This window comes from Sprattus sprattus (genome assembly GCF_963457725.1).
Source record: "Sprattus sprattus genome assembly, chromosome: 2".
Classification (NCBI taxonomy): domain Eukaryota; kingdom Metazoa; phylum Chordata; class Actinopteri; order Clupeiformes; family Clupeidae; genus Sprattus; species Sprattus sprattus.
This window is the reverse complement of record NC_137921.1, coordinates 60,396,093-60,416,121: the sequence shown is the minus strand read 5'-3', so window position 1 is coordinate 60,416,121 and position 20,029 is coordinate 60,396,093. Positions and strand designations below refer to the sequence as shown.

Sequence of the window (20,029 nt, the reverse complement as noted above, 5' to 3'; positions counted from 1 at the left end):
CTCCTAAGAGTTGTACATATACAGCATATAACCACAAGCTATTAGATAGCAAGAGAAAAAACAGAAAAACTATTTTTCATTTTCAATATTTCATTTCACATGAAAACAGTTAATGAGCAATAAGAAATGATTATCAATAGAGTGTAGCAAAAGAGATTCCCCTCTGGTCTGGAAAAGAACCAAACGAGCTAAGGACCATTGCTGTCTGTCCCATAATAGGTCACTTCACTTACCAGCAGTAGCAGTTTTTCGCTACCAGAACTTGTATGACAAACACTGAATGAATGCACAAACAAAGCAATCTACATGATACTCAACAATGACAGAACAGGAAACGGATATTTTGTTTTATTAATTTATTGAAAAATAAAAGACTGAAATATCAAGTATTCAGACCCTTTGTTATGACACTTGAGCTCTGGAGCATCTTACTTCTATTAATGGTATTTGAGATGCTTCTACAACTTGATTGGAGTACACCTGTGCCTAACTGAATTCACTGGATGTAACTACAAAAGGCACACAACTGTCTACATGAAGTCTCACAGTTTCAGAGTGAAAACCAAGCCATGAGGCCGAGAGAATCGTCTGCAGACCTGCAAGTTAGTATTGTGTCAAGACATATACGGGGTAGGATGCAAGAACATTTCTGTAGCATTGAAAGTGCACAAGAGATTTGGAATCAACTGTCTTCCCAGACCTGCCTACCCAACCAAAGTGAGTTATCTGGGATGAAGGGCCTTCAGGGTCAGCCAGGTAACCATGAACCTAATGGTCACTATGGAGATTCAATATTGTATTGTCTGTGCTTTTGAACATCCCTCTCAAAGAACCAGGGATAAAAGGACATATAAATCAAGCACATTATAATACAGAAATATGCACAGTAAAAACAATACTCAAAATACAAACAACAATGCTCCATATAAGAATACGTACTGTAAAACAATACTATATAAAAAAATAGAATGGATCAAGTGACATGTAGTTTTTACAACCTAACTGCAAGCACAATGTATTTGCTGTCTGATTAAAGGTTGATTTTTAGAGATGGCAGTGGTTCATCATGTTGAGTGGTTCAGTGGTTCACTATGGCAATCATAGTGGTCACACACTAATGTGAGCCTTAAATGTGCATAGGCTACTAGAAGTTGAGGTTCTGCAGGCTCCACTGTGAGCCAGAACAAGCAAGAACATGCTGGAAGAGAACTTGATTCCCTCTGCAAGCCAGGTGGAGAGAATGTAGTGGTATGGGCCGGTTTGGTGCTGGTATGGGGTGCTTTGGTGCTGGTATGGGCTGCTTTGGTGCTGGTATGGTGGGAGTTTTATACTGAGAGCGAAGAGCAATGCACCAGAGGTAACCACTCTATCTTTATGGTCCACCGTGGCCAGTAAATGGTGCAGAGTTCATCATGCAAGTCAATGACCTGAAGCAGTTTTTTAAACATTTTTGACGGACTAGCATGCAAACTCACCAGATTTTAACCCTTCAAGTCAGAGATATTGGTTGAAATTTCTCCTGAGTATCTCAGAACACTAACAAGCTCTGGTGCTAAATGGCTGCAATCGTGTAATTGAGTATTCTTTGATGAAAATTAAGTTTGATGACTAGAACAATTTCATGAAACCGTTACTGCATTGAGTTTGATTAATAATTAAATTCATAGTGCCATGGTAAATATTTTTCCTCAGCATCACATATGTATTGCATTGGACCGCACTGGATTCACTCAAACTACATAGTATAAGAACAAGTACTTTATTTTCTGATCATTGTCTAAATACAGTGTGTACAACGCAAATTTGACAATGATTTCAGAAAATGAACTTCACATTTCTGTCAAGTCACATTAGCATTTTTGAAATCTTATGCAAGACTAAGCCTTCATAAATGTCTAATCTTCCTGTTATTCATCCACAATATAGTAAGCAATTCTAGAAGTTTCTTGATATCCTAAATACACTCTGTGTTCAATCATCACAGAATATAAAGACCAGGAACATTCCTGAAAAGTCATATTCTCAGAGCATATGGCATATGCAATAGCCATCAGAATAAGACATAAAATATATTATATAAACATAAAGTAGCAACCATCATCTGAAACAAAGGCATTGTGCAATCCAGAAAAACCCTGAATGTAAACCTGATTTCATTGTCAAAAAATACCATAAATCTTGTCATTGTATAATTACATATAACAGAACTGTCTCTTGTATGCCATACTAGCAGATTTCATGTTTTAATGTATAACTACTGTACACATATTTGGCATTGCAATGGCAATTCTTCTCTGTATTTTTTACAATCAAATCCATCTATCAACTAGATGAAATTCCCTGTAAATCACAGCAGGGAAATGTACTACAATGTCACAATGTATACGTAAAAAAGAAAACACCCCCTCAACCCTCTATTCAGCACAACTAGCTCTCAACCCGACTGGCCATTTAACAAACATAGCAAGATTTTGGTGACTGGATAATGACAGCCCATAATATTTCCAGTGGCATTCCCATTTAGACATGTTTGTGCAGTCTCGAATCACAAATCTCAGCAGACATGCAGTGGATGATTTCAGACACTTTCAAGGTTTTCGGGTCATCTTAAAATGGACTTCATTCATTTTTTTTTCACATCAATCTGCACACAATACTCTACAATGACAAGGCAAACACATGTATTCAGAACCTTTACTTAGTACTAGGTTAGGGCACCTCTGGCAGCAATGACAGCCTAAAGTCTTCTTGGAAATTATGCTAACAAGCTTGGCACATCTTTCTCTCATTCTTCTTAGCAGAATCGTTCAAGCTCAACCTTGTGCTCGGAGGAATGGCTCCTGTCTGGCCACTCCACCATAAAGGCCTGATTGGGCTGCACTGAGGGTTGAGCCACCAAATCTAGGAAATGTTGGTGGTTCCAAATCTCTTCAATTTGAGAAAGATGGAGGTTACCGTGCTCTTGGGTTCTTTCAATGCTACAGAAATGTTCTTGTATGCTTTCCCTGATGTGTGGATGGACACAATCTTATATTGAAAAATCTGTTGAAATGGAGTCATTAAGTCATGTTCTACTTTAAAACACATAAGATGTCCATAATGAACCCCAAGTCAACATATCTGAGTAGTTCTAGCAAACATCTCCACTGAGTTAAACCTACAAAAACACATTTAACATCACAAACAATACATGAAAAGGACAAGTGGCTGGTGAAAACGAAAGGCTATTTTGCTTAAAAGCCTTCTAACAAGATTTTATGGAATGTAGTTCAGTTTGCACTTTGGTATGCAAAACATGTTAATCTTCCAGGCCATCATCCTCTATTGAAATAATCACAGATGAAGACCAACGTATAAAACAGTGTTTCACCTGTTGATCAACACATACACATCCAGCCATCATTTGAACATTTCACACTCATTTACAAACCCATATCATGGATTCCATACAACAGTTGTCACAACATCAAAAAGGGAGGAAATGAATCAAACAACATTTTAATTTGTGTACAACCATCTTCAGGACAGCTAGTTTGGGGATGATCATTTAGCTTAATATTTCAATTTTGTATTTGCAACAGCACTTTCAGGCAAAGCAGGTTAACTTAAAGAACTACCACTAATGTTTAATCGTGCTAGAGCAAAGCAAGTTGGCTAAATCCACTTCTGCAAATGAAAATTAGTCAATTAACTTTGGTAACGTTTAACGAGATTGGTCTTTTCAAGGTCCATTCCCGATTCTAATCCAATACAATATTCGTCCATTCAGTGCTCAAAATACCTCTGCAAACCTCCTGACCCTGAAAATGGGAAACAAACAAGGTGGGTCTGGCTCAGCTATATATTACTTCAGACAATCAACACGTTGTTTCAGCAGCACAGACGGGAGGGATTTGTTTTCATTGGCTGCTGAGATCAAATATGAAAAACCTTGCCAAAATTGCAGACTGCACCTTTAACTTTTGAGATCTCTAGGACAGTGGTTCCCAAACCTTCCATGGCAAGCCCCCATTTGAACACTGAGGGGCCAAGCCTGAGACGCTCATATAGCCACCTTTAAATTAACTATTATCCCTAATTTATTTAACTATTATCATAATTTATTTAATACCTATCCCTAATTTAAAAAACAGATCATTCTTCTGCATATCTTATTTTAAACATGGTCTCATTTTGCTTCATTTGAACAGCATAATTTTTTATTATTCAGGTAAACACTGTTTTATTTGCATTACAAAAAAAAAACTGCTTCAGGTCATTGACTTTAAATGGATCAAATCTGTCCGGATCACATACAGTTTCATGATTAGTTATCGTTTCATTCTTTGGATCAGTTATGCACTTGTCCATTGTATTAATAATTAGGCGAGCTATCCCTAATATATAAGCGCAACAGTAGGCCCTGACCAGGTTATAAACTTATCATCAAATAGTTTTTAAAGGCTACTATTTTAAAGCACTGGCATCATTAATCTGACCGTTGTTTGGTTTCCGTTGAGTTTTTCTGCCCTCAACATGGGCCCAATGGCTGTATCTCCGCCCCCCGGGGGCCCGCTCCACACTTTGGGAACCATTGCTCTAAGACTTACAGGTAATGGAGTGCAGTCACAGATGAACAAAAAATGTATGGCTATTCATGGCTACTAATTAGTACACACATCATTAATCATTGACAAACTTTGTTATAAAGGGATATCTCAAAGAGACTCAAACTATTCTTTTTTTAGAAATATGGAAGTCTCAGCCGCCTCCTCTTCTTCTCCATTTGTATACGGAATAAACAGAAGATAAAGGTTAGAGATCCTCTTCTTCTCCGTTTGTGGACAGAATGAACAGAGGGTACAGGTTAGAGATCCTCTTCTCCGTTTGTGGACAGAATGAACAGAACATACGGGTAAGAGGCCTCACATGGCAGTTTCCTGCACCACCACTGCCTCCTCTCCATGACACTTCTCCTCATCTTGGGGGTAAGGCACACCATTCCCCTCCTTCTGAGCCATCCGATAGGGCTGCTGGTCCAATGCTCGAGACTGCACAACAGATAGAAACACATATGGGGATATTTCAAGTCAGACGTCTAAGAATTTTAAAACATTGTCAAAATACTCATATGCCTTGAAAACACTGATCATCAATTCAGTGTCCCTACTACCTCACAGTATCCCTTCAGATCAACAGGGTCAGCATCATTGTTTTACTTCTGTTCACATGAGGTTGACCTTTGACCTTTATAGACTGATCTGCCCAATCTTTCCAGTCCCTTTGAGATGTACTTTTTCTGTACATCTGCACAACTCCTTCATCCTCACTAAAACAAAATTTGATTGGCCATTGTAAAGAATGTGGTAGTGATGCAGCTTGTGAAATTTCGTGAAGTTTGAACAAAGGGACACACACACCTAGGGACTAGAGCATGGATCGGGCCAAATTTTTCTGTCCGAGGCGCGGCCCGCGTCCAACAGAGTAGTAACCGAGTCCGACAGCCATTAAATTATATCTTTTTTTCCTGAACCCTCACCGAGCCCGACGTAATGAATTTCTCAACTGTTCATACTATTGCCACATTTACGTACGTTTTTTATGAATAGCCTGGCTTTATTTTACTGGGGCATCAACAGATAAATGCTCGCTCACACAAACAAGCGCTGTTAAACGCACAAGCGTGCACAAGAAGGCCAATAAGCATAATTAAATTAAATGATTCACCTTGCAAGAATGTGTTTTAAAATGGTGCGCCTCCTTTAAGAGGAGCACATACAAGGCGGGTGTCGTAGAGCTGGAACGGTGATGCATAGTGCATGCATAAATCCTCAGAAAGAATACAGTTGGCATTTATTTACTAACCAGCAGCCCTGGAGCATTTTACTCCCCTGCAATCTCCAACTACGGTCAGAGACAGACAGCAGGAGAGGTTAACAAACAGAATGAAATAGCTACACATTACACACACTATGCTTTAATAAAACTTACGTTTTATGCGACACCAAAGGAGGCACAACAGACAAATCTTACCATTGAAGATCTTTTTGCACGCCGACGTTCATTATAAAACTATCTACATCCAACCATTGAGGTTTATGCCATGTTGTTGTGGAGAACGAGGATTGAATCAATCATATTTCATTAAAACTTCACACTTTCATTGGACATATCCAACAGCCTAATTAGAAACTGCATCGACTACTTAGCAGAAATATCTCCATTCAGTAGATTTCCCTTCGTTTAGTATCATTTTAAACTCTCCAGATGACAGTTTCTCTTTAACTTCCTCCGTAATGCCATTTTGCTACCTGTAATCGCATTGTAACGGATATAAACAAATTCCCTCCACGGCAAGGAGGCTGTTTATTTAGGACCTAAATGTGATTCATTTTTTTCTTCAAAACGGATTTCTGCATCATGTTAAGCAGACAGTTGACTTCACTATTTATTAAGATATTTTGAATATGGAATGTTCAATGCATTATCGGGGCTGAGGTGTCCGAGACCCGAGCCCGAATATAATTTCTAAATATTTGTCCGGACCCAGCCTGACCCGTCGGGTCCCGACGGGTTCCAACAGGCTCGGGTCGGGTATCCATCCTCTACTAGGGATCAAACCTTATAATCCATATCAGCTTCGATTAAGTCTAAGAATATAATATCGTGAAACACAAATTGGAAAAAAACTCTCCATGATAAACACTACATGACCATGCTGCACTTTAGTGGTGGTTATATAGTCATGTACATTTTCAAACATTAGGGATAATACTAATGCTACATTGTAGTAATCAGTCAGCCAGCCTCTCCTGGGGCCGTATTCACAAAGCCTTTTATCTTACCACTAGGAGTGCTCCTAACTCGCGCTAAAACCTTTTACGTAGGAGTAATTTCTTAAAAGTGATTCACAACGGCTCTCAGACCTACTCATACTAAGGATAATACCAACTCCTAAGCTTAAGATAAAAACTCCGTTGCTATGGATGACGTCGCTTCTCATGCACGAGTTTAGAAGGGGTGAGGACGGTGATTGGTTGTTGACAGGCTCTCTCATTAAAAACTCAGTCCTAACATCCCCCTAACGATCCCACTAAATAAACAGAAAATAAGAGAATAACCTAGGCTTCAAATTAAGTCATATTAAATAGTTATGGACAGTGCACTTAGCAGAATGCACACGCATGATGACAAGTTTGTGCATCCAACGAGAATGACGCTTTGCACGTTAAGAGAAAGAGAAATTGCCGAAAAAAACACGGAAATTGCATGAAATCAAAGAAGTAATAATTAAAGCACCCTGCAAACTATGCGTGAGGCATGGGAGGACATATGTGTTAACATAAATGCTTCATTCCCTGCCGTGTGTCGCTCTGTCGATGACTGCGAGAAGCGGTGGTATGCGCTCCAGTCACAATGTAGGATGGAGATTGCGGAGTGGACTTTAAAAGAGCCGTCGCGGCTACAGGTATTGTGTCACCAAAATAGGCCTCATGCGTATACTTGCATGTTGTAGTTCAACTGTGCTCCCGGTTGTGGATTGAGGAAGGGTGTCAAAAGCCATGTCTTGCATGGATGGCCACTGTCACGTCACCCAAGTGGCATCCAGCAGGTACATGGTGCTGGCGCAGACCGCGCTCTCCATTAAACTGCGCGAATCGTGAGTAGATCCAGGCCACTTCGCAACAATATCCATGATTGTGAAATTTGGATCAAACACTATCTGTGTATTAATTGAATGTACCTTTTTGCGGTTTACAAAGACGTCCTCATCTCTGGATGGAGCAATTACTTTAATGTGTGTTCCATCGATGGCACCCACGACACCGGGCATTCCTGCAAACGCCATGAAATTGACCTTGATCCTTTGAAGTAGCCGATTGTCCAAAGGGAACCGGATAAACTGTTGTACAATGTGTGGTCTACAGAGTGCGGTGATTGCGATATTCTGAAGTCGTCTGCGTTGCAAAGTTGCATTTTCCCCGTAGCCAAAAATCTTAATGTTATCAAACATTTAACTTCCGGACTGATTGGGTTGTTTCGGATAGTTGGAGACGTGATTGCATCCCGCACTAATTCTAGTAAAATGTTGATGCCTTCACGGTTTAAACGATATCTTCTCAACAATTCAGACTCGTTCATTGTCTCCAACACGTTACGTCTGGCTTCAGCCATTTTCAGACTTTTTGTGAATAGGTCTTAGTGACTTAGGAGTCCTCATGAGGAGTTTTAAGCTGTCCTAGACTTAGGTGCTACTTTTAGGGATAAAATATTTTGTGAATTGCTCTTAGTAAAAAAAAATAGGAGTCCTAAATTTAAGACTGACACGCCCATTATTTTTAGGAGTTTCTCCTAAATTCGCCACTTATGAGCTACTTTTAGCCCTAAGATTCTTTGTGAATACGGCCCCTGATGTGCCAAAGCCAAAAAAAACTCTTGTACAGTGTGTGAATGAAATTGTAGTGTTAATCAATGGGGAAAGTTTGCTACAGACACTCAAGCCTAACTTTGGTTCCTGGCATAAGATTAGTTTATGACTAGATATTCACTTTGAAAGGGTTATAATTTGCTTGCTCGCTAGATAGCCAGTGTACAAAGTGAACTCTACCTTTGGAGATTTTCTTTTCTTAGTGAGTACAAAGTTCCATAAGGGAGGGTTGGATGTCTAGCCCACCAATGATATTAATGCTTTCTAGCTGCAAGGTCCATGTTTTTTAAGTTTCTTGGTATGCTGTAAACAGCAAAGTTTGCTGGTTTGTAAAAGCATAGGACTAACTTTGATGCCTGTGATGCCATTTCAATTGCAATGTTTTGACGTTTTAACATATGAGAGTGCACCGCAAAGGCACAATGATAAGTAACCAGTATCATGTTCAATTTCTCTAAATTATAACAAAAAATCTTTTTTATGAAAAACAGTTCGGAATTAAGTGAGTTACATTCGCTTTTAATAAAACCAATAAAATCCCCACTATGTTGTAAGATCAATTTCTCTCTCCCTTTTTGCACCCTGCAACTTGTATGTACTCATGATGTACACTTGCTCCATTAATGCAAATCTTGGACTCTGTAAAGCGCTTTGAGACTATGTTTATTTTTAATGGCGCTATATAAATCAATTCAACTGAATTGAATAGCAGTGGTGCCACACAGTCCACCAAGTGACTACAATTTTTGAGACCAACGGAAGAAAAATCACAGAGGAAAAAAGATGTAAACAGAGGAACAGGGACCGTTCGACACCAATTCGGCATAACCTTGACAGCCACCAGCATGCAGTAACAGAAGTGGAACTTTCTTTCTTATATCTTCATTTGTGAAACAATGCCATGTGTAAGAAATGGATACATTGGGCCTCATTCTCGAACATTTTCTGAAGTGTCTTCTGAAATGTTTTCTTACAGACTTCGGAAGACCAACGTAAGAGAAGATCTCTGCCTGATTCATGAACGCCTGAAAATGGGTTCTTACACAGCCAAAGTGTTTTCAGCTGTGCTCCCTTGAATGAGAATTCTTAAATTGAACATGCATCATCGTGCACGAGGATTTGAATACATACATGCCCAGCCACAAAGGCACGCAACAGCAGTAACGTGTTTAGTCGGAATCAACCGAGTCTACGCGAAAGCAGTTCAGTAATTTTTCGAAATCTCTATCTGTCTGCAATACCGCATTTCATCTGGTGATTTTTGAGGAATTGCATTTAAGAAAACTCTGGATTATTTACTACTGCTATTTCGCGTTCTGAAATTCTGGTCTAAGTTAAGAACTATTCCCAGATGAGAAAACTTCCATGAATGCCCTAAAACATCATAAGTGGAGTTCTGAAGAAATGCCTTCTTAAATTCTGCAAATTCTGCATTCTGCATAAAATAATGCATTGGGTATATGTGTTCATTCAACAGGGATTTAAAGTTACAGTTTCAACAACTGTATCTAAACAACTGTATCTAAACAACTGCATCTAAACAACTGAGAATAACTGCCACTAAGTGTGTGAAATACCTTGTCGTCCAGACTAGTGGTACAACAAAGTTTCTCCCTGTAACGCTCTGGTAGGAAGAAGAGCAGGTTGCCCAACACAGGGTAGACGGTCCCTGGGGTCAGCTCTTTCTCCTTCATAGGCCCTAAAAAACAATAAAGGGGATGGGTTTTATCAGGCCTGCTCGCTACACATGTTGTCTGCAGATTTAAAACACAGGCTAGGTTGACATTTGGTTAAATGTTAATGATAACATTGATAACAGCGGGTTGCTTGGGAAGTATTTCCCAATTATGTATAGAGAAGTCCTTCTCAAATAGTTGATAGATGCAATGCAAAACATTATTGAGCATTAGAACTGGGCTCACAATGACTTAAATATGTTCTATAGTGTGGCAAATTCACATGGTTATTTTATTTTTTAAGAAAGTAAGGGACAAGCTGGATTCAGGTTACTTCAACTGAGGTATTGCAGACAATGGACAAGAAAATGCACTTCCACACCTGTGAGAAGGCTGACCACCAGGCCGACCAGCACTACTGTGGTGGAGTTATGAGCGCTGTACCACATGTAGGATAGAGAGTACAGTGCCTGCACTCCTGTGGGCCTGTCAACAAAAACACATTTGGTCAGAACACAGCCTCTACCTTTTTCACACACAGTGAAATAAATACTTTAATCAAATACTCTCAAAGGCCTCTATTTAAAGTGTCCACACTTGGTAATCCAACTAATATCATATTACTTTATCAGTAGTAGTATTATCCTAAATGCATAGAATGTTGATGAATTGTATAATATATTATATTTTGTCTTCTTTACGTTTTAGAAATAGTAAATAGACTACGTATACATTTTTGTGTACCAAGCACTATGCACTGAGATATTACATTTTTTCATATTCAATTGAAAAGAAAAGCATGTAGGTTTACACTGATAAATGGTGCACTGACACTTAAAAACTATCTGCTGGTTTAGGTTGTTTTCATGTTTGGGATGTGAAGAGAAACTCCCAAACTGAGCTGTTCAAGAGACAGATCAGATGAGGTACTAAGGCTATGTCTGGGATCGACTTTTTATGCTAGCAGTTGACTGGCAGTTGAAGGATGTTGGTGGTGTAGGCGCTCGCTCTGAAATTAAATGGGCATTTGAATTTGTCGACTTCAAAAATATCCAATTCAATGGAGTTCCCATGAATCAAACTGTGCAAATATTGGTTTGATTTATTGAATCTGAAAGGTCTATTTACTTTCAAGAACTCAAATGTTTTCAATAAAAACACCGGTTGGGAAAATGATCCCCAATTCAATGGAGTTCCCATGAATCAAACTGTGCAAATATTGGTTTGATGTATTGAATCTGAAAGGTCTATTTACTTTCAAGAACTCAAATGTTTGCAATAAAAACACCGGTTGGGAAAATATGAGTGAGTTTCTTTTGTAATTGAGGAAATTCATTTAATACTTTTGTAAGGCACTGTATAAAATATTTTAAACAACCCAGTCCTGTTTCATAGAGACAAAAAAAAAAATGGTGGGAAAACCAATTGAACTGAAAATAAACACCATGCCACAAAGACATGCCTAAATACGTTAGCTATTATTTAGGCTAGGCAACAGGACAGGACAGGCATAGTTAAAGTAGTATAGTAAGCTAATGTTACAGTCTAAATCGTTTACATAAGTATCTTTAGCTCACCGTGGCTAACATAGTATGCTTAACATTTCTTGCACAGCATGCTCAATGTTCCTAGCAATAAATTAGCTTAAATAATCATCCAATCATAATTTTTGTGCAGTGGAGTCCATGTTGTATACATTATAATCCATACATCACCTGGATGCAGTGGAATTTATGATGGTCATCATTGTGGCTATAGTTGTGTTGCCCAAACTTGGTATAATAGTGGTGTTGACACCTGGTAGAGAGTCTGTGTTAGATAAACGTGTGACAAAGCTTCCAATGCCAATCCAGAAAGCCATAAGTAGGCCTGCAAGCAACCCAACCAGGGCACCCTGGGAAGAGAAGAAGGGTAATCCTATTCACGTTATCTAAAATCAAAAATAGTTGTTTAGAATTGGTGGTTTAAGCTGCGCTTGACTTACTGTGGAGTTAGCCCAGGGGAAGAACATTCCAAGACAGAACAGGCCAAGGAGTGGACCACCCACCATTCCAAAAATGCTCAGTGCTGCCTGAAAGATGAGAGAGGGGAATTTGAATCACAAAATCAAAATTGACAGGTTTATTTAGGAGTTGACTGATTACACATTGTAAGTCATGAATAATATTGGTGTTTACTTCTTAAATAGCTACAACTCATGTGAATCCTTCCCCCACAAAATGTATAACATTTACATGAAGTAAACTGGCACCAAAAGCCTTTGTATATTGAGGTGCCACGTTTATACAACTGGTCAGCCAGGCCTCCTGTCTGCATGCCTTCACACCATTCACACCTGAAGGCAGAAATACACTTCTGCATCCTTCTCCGTCCTCGAAACGGATGGGCGGGCAGAACGGATTCAGACGGATTTGAACGTACTTATAGGCCTTATATACTTCTTCTACGGCTGTGGGTGCTCAAAGCAATTCACCGCCAGACCATTGGGTGGGGTAACGGCTTTTTGTTGAGACCGGAGCTACTCTTTCACGTCTTGTTAGAATTCTTTGCTTGGTTTTTCTCCCTCCTCCCATCTGTCACTGGTCTGACAAGCAGCTTTGGACCAGTGCAGCAGGTGTGATCAGATCTAGTCAATGCTGGTGTAGTATATAATGTGAGTGTTATTTAGGCATAGCAGATGCCTAGCATGTCCGCAATGTATCTGCAATTTAATTCCGTTCCTGCAATTTGAATACTTTGATTTCAATATGCTTATCTCGCTCAAGCACGCGCTTGAGCGTTTAAAGGTGCTTGTTTTGTGTGAGCGAGTTCATTTTTCTGTTGATGCTTGAGTTTAATAAAGGCAGGTTATTCATATAAAACATACGTTAATGTGTCAGTAGTATGAACAGTAGAGACATTGACTCGGGCACTACTCCAGAAATGATGTCGTTGGGAAATAATGTCATTAGTCGACCAATCGCAGGCAAGGGGGTTTCCGTCGCTATCAGAAAATGTAGGAAAATCAGGAGTTGCACGTTCATGTCCATCCAGCTCTCCGAGGAGCTTGAATGGGCGTTCTACCTGGGGGAAGGTGTTGCTAAGGCATGCCAAGGAGTGCCCAAGTGTCCGTCTCCGTCAAAAAATGCACGACTATAAATGTAGCTTAAGCCGACCCCATATCTCCTTACATGCTCCACCCTGCACCATAAACCAGACCACCAAACACAACATTTTGTCTGATACTGTTGCTGTATCTTATACTATCTAACTCCTCATTCTCTTTAAATTCTTTTTCTCTCTCTATTGTTCACACTCTCGATCTCTCTTTCTTTCAACCACCACAGCAACCACTATGACAACCAAAGAAACAGCATAGCAACCACCTCAGTTTCCCTAGCAACCACAGCCACAATGACAACTCTAACAACCTCCACGACTACCCTAGCGACCAACTGAGCAACCACTTCAATTAAATCATCCACCATGACTACCCTAGCAACACCTCGCAACCACATCTGTTAACACGTTTATTTTGACGTGCTGACTTGTCTCATAGGATGGCATTGTATATAGATTTAGCTTTCATTACTAGACATAAAAGTAAGACCAGAATTCATTCTGAGTTATGGTCTTCTAGGATGTCCTACTCTGACAGGCCTGATAACTACAGGCCTGCACAGTTTCCAAATACTGTTGACATTTAATGGTTATCTGCTTGCCTGTTTCTCTCCCAGAGTACCTCTGCCTGTTTCGGACTCTGCCACTGCCTGAAGGCCTGCCTGAATTTTTTATACGATTGCTCATTAGGCTTGGCTTATTTTTGATACTCTGCCAGTTTTCCCTTGATCTGTTTTTGGATTGTGTCTGTGGCTACTTTGTACCTCTGGAGTTTGACCCTGGGCTGTTTTTGCTTTTAGAGACTTGTTTTCGAAAAAAAAAAACACCTTTTGAACTGATTTCTGGAGTGTCATATCTGTAACTGAGTTCCTTCCTAGTGTATTGTGATACTTTGTGAACAATATTGTTCATACTACAAGGATTACTGAAATATTGCCTTCTAAAAGGGAGAACAGTGGATGGTCATAAACAAATGAGTTGATCTGACCTGCAGTACGGACCCCATGAGGGAGGCAATGTACGCCATAGCTAGGCAGACCAGTCCGAATCCTAGCGCTGTGGAGAAGATCAAAGAGAGCAAATAGTCAGTAAAGGCAAACAGGGGTTGAAAGACAAACAGAAATTGCAACAGGTATGCTAACATATGATTAGCACAACCTTAGCTGGCTTTGTCAATTTGGTAAAAACTGGTTAGTGCCTGGTCACCTCTTTTGGCTAGTTTGGTTTATAATATCTTAGAGACATGCAACACAAGCATTCATATATGACAATGGGAACAACTTAAATGCAAGCCAGTAGCCATGTAGTGCCTTTGAACAATGTTTATGTAAAGTACAGGTAGAGATGCCAGCCCATATACTTGATCCCCTACTCAATAACTATGAATACAAGCCAAGCAACAGTAAAATAACTGCAATGCTCACCAAGGCCTTTTGAGAGCAGGGTGGCCCGTGATTCTTTCATCGCAGGGAAGTAGGGCTTGATCAAATCCTCCATAGTAACCGTTGCCAAGGAATTAAAAGCAGACGATATTGTACTGCAATAGAATACAACGCTAAAGTATGCAAAGTGTACTTCAAAGTATTAAAATTATAATTTCTTCACAAGTGATAACTGTATTCCTGTCCAGTTGTCCATATTTGAGTAGTTTCATTTTACAAGAGAGACAGCAGGAGATGGAGTTACCTAAGAGCTCCACTGAACAGACAAGCAACAAACAGTCCTGGGAGTCCAGGTAAATCTCTGAGAACATCCATCACAAAGTACAACACCATCTAAAATGAAACAACAGAGGGCTAGTCAGAAAGGAGACAGAAACAAGAACATGGTAAAAGTATGATGTTTTTTCTTTTCTTCTTTTGAATTAAATAAATAACAAAGCATGTTTTGGACCAGATACTGACTATGGAATTATGAAATGAGCATCAAATCAGATATTGTAAAATGAGTTGTTGTAGATATGATAAAGTAATGAACCACAGAGCTAAAGTATCAACACCTACTCAGGCTGAGGCACTTGTCCATTCAAGTTTTAATAAACTCCTCAAAAAAAGTTCGGAAACATTTCTTCAGTCGGTTATCCCTCCCCTTTAATAATACCAATTGGTATTGTATTGTATATCGTTGGAAAGCCTGATTAGGCACCTTTACAACGAGGTACAACTTGTAAGGATCGTGCATTCGTGGAATGAGCAATACAGCTAATCATGTGGGTAGCGGCCCACATTTTTTTGCCAAAATCCTAAAAAAAAGTTCGGAAATGTTTCTTCAGTCGATTATCCCTCCCCTTTAATAATACCAATTGGTATTGTATTGCATATCGTTGGAAAGCCTGATTAGTCACCTTTACAACGAGGTACGACTTGTAAGGATTGTGCAATCGTGGAATGAGCAACACAGCTAACCGTGTGGGTAGTGGCCCAAAAAAATGTGCCAAAACCCCCTGCAATATTCTTCTGTTGGTATTCACTCTTGTTTTGAGTTGCTTAGTGGATTTGATGATTCTCCCACAGTATTAAGAAAACAACAACACATATTGACCATGTTTACAATTTATTAATTTTACACTTTCAGGGACCTCAGTAGCATGTGGATCGTGCATTCGTGGAATGAGCAACACAGCTAACCGTGTGGGTAGCAGCCCAAAAATGTTTGCCAAAATCCCCTGCAATATTCTTCTGTTGAAATTTAGTGAGATATCGGAATGACATTCTGGAGCCAATGGCAACCCCATATCTCCAGAATCTGGGACCTAACTCCATCCTCCAGGATGAAAACGCTCGCCCCCACAGAGGCAGGATCATCACAGAGTACCTCCAGAATTTGGGAGTGGAGAGTATGGAAAGGCCTGAGTCCAGACCTCAACCCAATTGAATACTTGTGGTGCTTGGGCGTGCTGTACGTGCCAGAGTGACCAACGCAACCATGTTGGCTGACTTGTTACAAATTCTGGTTCAGGAATGGGATGCCATCCCACAGGAGGTGCCAAGCTGTTGTGGCTGCGTATGGATCTTCCACATGCTACTGAGGTCCCTGACAGTGTAAAATGAATGAAGTGTAAAAATGGTCAATATGTGTTGTTTCTCCCTTAATACTGTGGGAGAATCATCCAATCCACCAAACAACTCAAAACAAGAGTGGATACCAACAGAAGAATATTGCAGGGGATTTTGGCAAAGAAATGTGGGCCGCTACCCACACGGTTAGCTGTGTTGCTCATTCCACGAATGCACGATCCTTACAAGTTGTACCTCGTTGTAAAGGTGACTAATCAGGCTTTCCAACGATATACAATACAATACCAATTGGTATTATTAAAGGGGAGGGATAATCGAATGAAGAAATGTTTCCGAACTTTTTTTGAGGAGTTTATAATACAATCTGATCTGGGAAAGATGTTATTCTGGAAATAGAGATCCAAGCTGGAGTACTACTTTAGCCTTTTCCTATTCAGGCTGGCAATAGCATGTCAAACAACATGGAACCTAGGGTTAGGTTTGTCAGCCACATTACATGAATTTACTGATTGCTAACAAATTGCAGCTCCCCTCTTTTATGAGCTAATTCTACATGAACAAGAACAGTATATAACACTGAGGACAGTAGGCTATGTTTTGGTAAAACTAGTCATGTAAACTGCATTGCCAGATATTATGTAAAGGAGATTCACTGTAGTGACACTTTTTATTCTTAGTGTACCTTACTAGCAATAATCATCTATCTGAGTACTAGGGCTTATTAGATTTACATTTCTTCAAGTTTCAGATATTTTTACAATAACAACTATACCTCTGTACTATACTACGTATGTATACTACTGTCATACAGTACCTACTATAACACATCATGGTACACCATAACCACCACACTGAAATTCAACAACCTTTTATCACAATAACAACAGCCTCATAGAGCCACCCTTGAGAGCACAAGTGGGAAAGCAGGTGCGTGAGTATACTTAATACACTCAACTACTTAATACACTCAAAGCTGGCTTGGCTCATCACTGCATTGTTACATAAGGCCAGAAAGCATACTTCCTTCATATGCAGCATGTCTGTAATTAACTGTAATTCCTGATTAGAGACTACAGACTCATTATAGTATGGAGAAGAGTATGTCTGCTTATGTATCTATATAATGGCTATAAACAACTGCTGCATATTCCACTCTTAAGGTACAAATTCAATCAGTTTCACCAGTATAAAATGTAAATAGAACTAAATAAAGTACAACATTTTTTAAACTCTTAGATTGAAACAATTTTGACTCTTAGATTTAACAGGCATTAACTGATGAGGGTCTTCCCAATAACAATGCTGTCTATGTATCAATAAAAAAGGGAATTGAGCTTCAACTACATTGTTAAATTTTAGTGTCACAAAAACCTGATCATTTGTTTTCACATAGCCCTTATCCAAAGGACTATCCTCTCCGTATCGTGCATACATAACCAGTCCCATCAGACAGCCCAGCGTCAGGACAATCTGCTGGCAAGGAAAGACCACATAGCAGGACCTGGGGAGACAGGCACATATGTTAGATCATATTTCTGTGGAAAAGGGCAATACCTATTTAGAGCAAAAGATTAGTGGATATTTTTTAATCCTACAAATGTATTAGCAATGTATCTATTACTGTAGTAGCAACCTGCATCAACACTTTAACTAATCCATGATGTATTAAGCCAAACTTTTAGCTCATTTTATGTGGCTAAAATAATGATACTTTCCCAAGGCCTATTCATACATGTTCCCTGGAGGTACTAATTTTCTTGTTATGAAACGTGAGAGTAAAGAGTAACATGCTTTTGGAGCCTTACATCACAGCCTCCTTCTCTGTGCGGGAGCTGAGGTATCGCTGCACCTGGGCCTGGTTGACTCCATACAGAGCCAGCATGAGGAAGATCCCACCCACGCCCAGGGTCCAGAATGTGTGCCTCTCAAGTGGGTCAGGGTTCAAGCTACTCCACACCAGGGGAGTGCGATGAGACGGGGAGAAGAAGGGAAAACAACAGTATCTTTGTTATGCCATGCGACTGGAAAACTGTGGGAAAGTCATGGAACCTCAACATTTCACCATCACTTCAATATGAATGTGTTGAAAAAGTAACTGGTTTCTGTTCGTCTCAGCAGCCTTAAGCACCAGACTTAAGCAGCAGACTTTGCTTGCATATTTCCTGTCACCATCGCAATGACCTTTGTCACCTGTAAATAATTAGCCTGTTCTTTACAGTCTGACCCAGTTTTCCCTCATAGCTTAATCCACCCTAAAGAAAGAGAATCACTTTAGAAGACCCTATTTCTCTCCATGGAGTGTTGGGCAACTAGATCAGTCGACATACAGCCACATACCAAGACTCCAGCACAAACAGTGTTGCTGCCTTTCAAAATACACTTCTTTTGGACATCATCACCTGAACCAAACTGATCCACTGCCCATTAGTCACTGACTGGTGGACCCAGCACAACAGACAAGGAAAAAGACTAGCTTTACTCATTCTCGGGGTAGGAGTGAAAACTGAGCTATATATTGGAGGAGCACCTCACTCTTGACTAAACTTAATTTAATTCAATCTTGAATCTCTGACATAAATCTCTTGTGACAGAGAGCTCCCACATAAGAATACACAAAAAAAATTCCCTCTGTTAAGGGTTTAGCTATGGCTAAGTACACGCACAGTTTTAGCAGCTAACTTCAGCCCATTCTCACGCAAGCTTTCTGACATAAATCAAAAACCAACTTCTACCCTCCTGTGCCTCCAGCACACAAAAATACACATTTTAGGTAAAACTCCAAATCTTATTTGTTATTTATTCTGTACTCATCGTATTGGATGTTTTCTAGTGATGGGAGTTTCTAAATTGAAGTCTCGGTGGTGCACTGACTTACGGAGAATGCCAGCATTGCACTGTAACTTGTAACTTTGGTGGACCGGGCAAGACAGCTCTCGCGAGAACTTCAAAATGCTCCATTGCACCACCTCCCACAACAACTAGACCCTTCTGCTAGCTATAAGAATCTAGTGAAGTATTCTCTGTAAGGACATCATGGCAGAGGCGACAAAAAATCAGAGAAAACTTTGTCAGGGGAAGTGAGCATGAGACTGAACAAGAGTCAATCTCCGACTGGATTGTATTTGTTGGCAAGAGCTAAAAGAGACAAAAGGATGCGAGTCAGATACTGAGCTGGCCTTCTTTCTGCTGGACTACTCAGTAACAACTCAGTAGCACTCTTGCTGTGTCTTGTGTTGCGCTTGCTTGATATTCGGCTGTGTTAGGAAAGCTGTCGACTCGCTAGTTTTTCCATTAAAAACATCCCTGCAGATGTTATTTATGAAAGAATGTGACGTAGGCTGTACCTTTTTCTGTGTTACTGATTTTGTAGTTCTTCCAGATGCCCAAAGTCATCGACCTCAGACCTGTCTCAGGCTAGCATCCAAATAAATCAATCTCAAGTCAAACAAGCCAAGCCTTCGAAGTTTGCAACCTTGAGAACCAAACACGGCTAGCTTGTAATAAATTACACTGTCCAGTGTCTATTTTGGACAATATGTGCCTTTATCATGTCGACAACAACATTTTGTTAGATTACACATACTCCACATTCGAAAACTTAGAAAACAATGTAGGGTGAAAGAGAAAAGTATAAATAAAATATGACGTGTAAAATCTTAGCAATCGCCTTAGCAGTGGACATGCTTCTTTGGCCTCTCGCGTTGTCTTTGTCCTTCTTCTAAACACAGACTAATTGATAAAGATATTATGACAGAGAGAAAAAAAATTCAGAAACAGACGGATAGACAGACAGGTATATAAACAGTCATAGAGTGATTAAAAGAGAGACA

General features: G+C 39.8%; 1 protein-coding gene across 1 annotated transcript in view; it reads right to left on the bottom strand.

The window, feature by feature from the left end:
• Positions 1-1,796: 1,796 nt before the first annotated feature.
• Positions 1,797-20,029, bottom strand: part of slc5a6a (solute carrier family 5 member 6a) — a 33,755-nt gene continuing 15,522 nt past the window's right edge. Inside the window, exons 8-17 of the mRNA XM_080832897.1 lie at positions 18,005-18,145; positions 17,571-17,700; positions 14,869-14,957; positions 14,607-14,719; positions 14,171-14,238; positions 12,068-12,154; positions 11,799-11,977; positions 10,466-10,569; positions 9,985-10,106; positions 1,797-5,030 (exon numbers count right to left, since the gene is read on the bottom strand). Coding sequence (XP_080689023.1) covers positions 4,905-5,030; positions 9,985-10,106; positions 10,466-10,569; positions 11,799-11,977; positions 12,068-12,154; positions 14,171-14,238; positions 14,607-14,719; positions 14,869-14,957; positions 17,571-17,700; positions 18,005-18,145 — 1,159 coding nt within the window. The 3' untranslated portion in view covers positions 1,797-4,904. The remainder of the gene's footprint in view (positions 5,031-9,984; positions 10,107-10,465; positions 10,570-11,798; positions 11,978-12,067; positions 12,155-14,170; positions 14,239-14,606; positions 14,720-14,868; positions 14,958-17,570; positions 17,701-18,004; positions 18,146-20,029) is intronic.